The sequence below is a fragment of the Austrofundulus limnaeus genome, unplaced genomic scaffold (genome assembly GCF_001266775.1).
Source record: "Austrofundulus limnaeus strain Quisiro unplaced genomic scaffold, Austrofundulus_limnaeus-1.0 Scaffold232, whole genome shotgun sequence".
NCBI classification, from domain to species: domain Eukaryota; kingdom Metazoa; phylum Chordata; class Actinopteri; order Cyprinodontiformes; family Rivulidae; genus Austrofundulus; species Austrofundulus limnaeus.
In genome coordinates, this window is record NW_013952634.1 from 227,634 (window position 1) to 232,132 (window position 4,499).

A 4,499-nucleotide genomic window follows, 5' to 3' on the forward strand; every position below is an offset into this window, starting at 1 on the left:
TTTTTTGAGGTACAGACCAAATAGTCTCGTTTTGCCATCATTTTTAAGTTCTGTTCAATAAACATTTAAAAGATGATTTATTATATTTGTCTTTTTGTAGGGGGTGTGGGACCAGTTTCCTGTTTTACAATGAATGGTTAAAGGTAGCCTACTATGACCTTAGCTTTGTTAGATTCAGCTGCAGGTTTGAACTAGAAGAATTATAATTTTAATATGAAAAGAATAGAAGCAGTATCGGAAGTTTCTAAAATAAGTTGAAATTTGACGCAGAAAAGACGTCTATATTGACCGCATTTGCACCACAATTAGCGGTCTGCAGGACGTCAAAAGGAGACGTTTGACAGACGTCAAAAAAAAGACGTCTTCTGGCGTCACAGTCTGCACCTGCGAGGGCCCAAATTTAGACGTCCAAAAATGACGTTGAAAACGTCGTTTAGACGTATCCTTGCACAGTGGGTTCAGGAGAGATTTGCCTCCATAGACTCTAAACAACTGGACAAAGTGCATGTGTGGATCTGAGAACATGAAGACCCTGAGCTCAGATGATACAGAGGCTGTTTGAGCCCTTTTGTAGGTAAAAGGTTACGTTCACACTGCAGGTCTAAATGCTCAATTCTGATTTTTTGAAACCAAACCAAAAAAATAAATAAAAAAATAAAAGACATTCACATTGTGTTTTAAATGCAACTGCCATCTGACTCCAATGTGAACTTTACACGGCTCTGATGCAACCCACATGCGCAGAAGATAACATGATTGCAGTCACATTGAAAAACATCAGATATGTCTCCAGTTCAGTATCACACACTGAAAAGGCCTGTGTCGGATTTGAAAAAAGAAAAAAAAAATTGAACTTGTCACGTTCAGACAGTCACGAGAAAAAAGTCCAATATAGGTTGTACAGGACAAAAAGAACCACATTAGATTTGGGTCATATTTGCCTGCAGAGTGAACGTAGCCAAACCTCCGTCGTGCAACACCACGCACCTGCCTCTAATTATTAAACTCTTACAAGTTGTTCTGCAGCCAGTTAATATAAGCCCTGACGGATCTCTTTCCTACATCGAAGTCCATCGGCCAGAACAGGAAGCTGAAAGACCCGTGGAAGCCCTCCTCGTAGTGCTCGTTGGTGACGGAGACGCCWGCGTCCTGTAGGCGCCGAGCGTACATCAGCCCGTCGTCTCTCAGCACGTCAAACTCACACGTGATGATAAACGCACGCGGGCATTTAGCCAACACCTCCGGTCCGGCTAAAAGAGGTGCCGCTCGCACGTCCAGAAAGCCCGGCACCTTCTTCAGAATCTCCTGCGATCCTTTCTCCACCACGACGGGCTTGTAGTTTTTCTTGAACTTCTGAGGCAGGAGGGCGGTCCAGTCGATCCTGGACCTCAGCTCAGGCGTGATGCCCGAGTGCTGCGACGCGCTGTGGTTGTTTGCCACGAGCTGAGGCAGCAGGGAGAGGTCGGCGCCCAGGTACTGGAGCCAGAACTGGACCATGGTGTCCCGACGGAGGATGGGCATGTGTTGGTTCTGCAGGAAGGAAGGCGTGTTGAAGTCCAGAGCCTGCAGCACCGGGTAGATCAAAGCCTGGACGCTGAATTTCACAGCCACGCTCTCGTCCATGGAAATCTGGAGAAAACATGAAAACTTCTACAAATGTTGCAGGTGAACTTGTAGCTGAACTTCASCTGGTTTCTGCACGCACCCCCTGAGCTACTGCAGCAGCCAGATTCCCTCCGGCGCTGTCTCCTGCCACAGCCACGCGTTCAGGGTCCACCGAGTACTTCGCCAGAACCGCTGGAGATAGGAAGTGTTTGGCAGCAGCGAGGCAGTCCAAATACGGTTCTGGGAAAAGAACCTCGGGATACAGACGATACCTACACACAAACACACACACGTTTGTATTTCTATCCTTATTAGGGTCATTCATTGATTTCCATACATCTAACCTAACCCTGGTCCCTTACCCTAAACCTAACCCCCAACCCAAAAATGATGTTCTATCATATCAGAGCCGATCTTTGGTCCCCATAAAGAAAACTGGCCTTGACAGGGTGTGTACACCAGAAACCGTCTTAAAACGTTAACAAATACAAGTACACACACATCTCAAAGTTTGACTTAAWAAAATACAAACTGAAATTTGTTAAAAGAATAAAAAGACAATCAGCCTGAAAAACATTAGCCATTAGCCTAGCTTAGATTAAGACCTCTGCCTTTTCCTCCATACTCAGAACTGTATGATTAATGTCACCACTAATAATAATAATAATAATAATAATAATAATAACTAGAAGCACTCGGAGAGTGCAAACCTCCGCCAAGACCAATTTCCCCCATCCTGTAATAGAGTTACAAAGGGGCACACCAATACTACAGTGCCACCTGCTGGACACNGTGCAAACCTCCGCCAAGACCAATTTCCCCCATCCTGTAATAGAGTTACAAAGGGGCACACCAATACTACAGTGCCACCTGCTGGACACTTTGAAACCCACGCCCTGTGAAAGCATCACAGCTTTGCTGATCTCAGAGTGTTAAAAGAAAAAAAAATTCTGTATCMGCATTGTGATCCGGAACATCACCAAAATTTAAAGGTGTGTTACTCGAGCCACATGTGGAAAAAATGTCATGACAATCCGTCCACAAGTTTTTGAGTAATGTTGTCCACAGACAGAACGACAGACGGACAGACATACGCGACTGAAAACATTACCTCGCCCTTGGCGGAGGTAATAATAATAATAACAATTTTAATAATAATAACTATTTGAAAGAGCATCCCTTCAAAAATGACTGGACTATCCCTTTAAGGTTTTGGTCCTCACTGCTGATTCTGAGAGAGTTTTCTGCTTCGTCATAGTTGTGATAAAGTTATTTAAAACTTGATCAGCTGCCAGCCTATATGCTGACTGCAGCATTTTCCAAGTCGACTGTTAGAGCTCTGACAGTTTGTCTCAGAAATAATTGGTCTTTTTCCAATCGGCTCAACTCATCCCTACTTGGCTCGACTTGGCGAGTCTTCGGAGACTTTCCACTGAGTGATGCCGCTGCTTGCAGCACAGACTTTATAACTACTTGGTCAGGGTTTGAGTCAAGCTGAAGATACGGCATCAGCGGACTGCAGGCCACTGATTGGCCGGAGGACGATGTCAGTCAAAAAGTCTCTTTCGCAAGAATCAAACCCACCATTTTTCATCCTTGTACTGTCTTTTGGGGAAACATTAGCTCCAATATTTTTACTTTGTCAATTAAAAAAAAAACTTCTCATAATCTCATAGTAACTACTTCTCTCGTGTTCCATATAGGAAAAGTTGGCCACATACATTATAAATACAACTATTAATCTCACATTTATATCATAAAATATTGCATTCTTCTTAGTAACTTCTTTTCTTTTTACCTCTATCCTTATAGTTTGAATTTCTATTTTAGCACACTTGGCTAGTGTTCAACTTTTACATTTGAGAGATGCTGTAAAACCTACACGTTGCTTTATTTTACCTAGAAAGTATGGAAATAAATCAGACTCAAAACGAGTTGAGAATGCACAAGAAAACAAGTTTTCTAAAAATAAATAAATAAATAAATAACCAACCTACAGACTTAAGAGATATTTCAGTACAGTCCACAAAATTTATATATATTTTTTCTTGCAGAAAACTACCAGAAACAACATAATATTCAGTTTGTTTGTTTGCTTTATTAATTTTATTTATTTATTTGTGGATTGTACATTTGAAGGTAACAACTCAAATAGGTTATTCTTCTACAAAAATGACTGCAAACATAAATTTACCAGTGTTCTTCTGCAAAAAACTGCTAATAAATATATTTTCCAGTATTTTTCCAAAGAAAAATAACCGTTTTGAGTAATGTTCAAGATTGGATGCCTGAATAACGTGCAGAAAACCACACAAATTCCTAGTTATATGTTTATTTTCAGATCTAAAGACTGCATTTCCCTCTCAGAGCCTGTGTGTGTGGCTCTAGTCTGAGTCTAATTAAAATAACCCTGAATCATAATACTTATGGGGCGGCTGTGGCAGAGCGGTTAGGGGAGTCGTCCTGGAACTGGAAGGTTGCCGGTTCGATCCCCTGTCCAGCCGTCTCAGTTGTTGTGTCCTTGGGACACTTCACCCCTAATGCCTCTGATGTGTGTCCCATCAGTGTATGAATGTGATTGGCACTGATTAGTCTCTATACATGATTGTACATGCTAGCTTTGTAGAGGCCTAATAGAGTGCTGTGTGAATGGGTAAATGAGGACACAGATAGTGTAGGGTAGCCTCCCTCCGCCTAAGGGTGGGGGGACGGGTTCTGACTGTTGTCTGTGCTTACGGGCCGAACAACAGTTCAGATTACCCACCCTTCTTGGAGTCCTTAGATGGGGTACTGGATGGTGCCCCTCCTGGGGACTCCCTTGTTCTGCGGGACTTTAATGCTCACGTGGGCAATGACAGTGAGACCTGGAGGGGCGTGGTTGGGAGGAACGGCCC

The 4,499-nt window shown here is 42.9% G+C and overlaps 1 protein-coding gene across 1 annotated transcript in view; it reads right to left on the bottom strand.

The window, feature by feature from the left end:
* Positions 1-238: 238 nt before the first annotated feature.
* Positions 239-4,499, bottom strand: part of LOC106525541 (neutral cholesterol ester hydrolase 1) — a gene marked incomplete at its 5' end in the record, with an annotated part of 8,309 nt that continues 4,048 nt past the window's right edge. Inside the window, 2 exon segments of the mRNA XM_014019818.1 lie at positions 239-1,629; positions 1,706-1,877. Of these exon segments, the coding sequence (XP_013875272.1) occupies positions 1,009-1,629; positions 1,706-1,877 (793 nt within the window).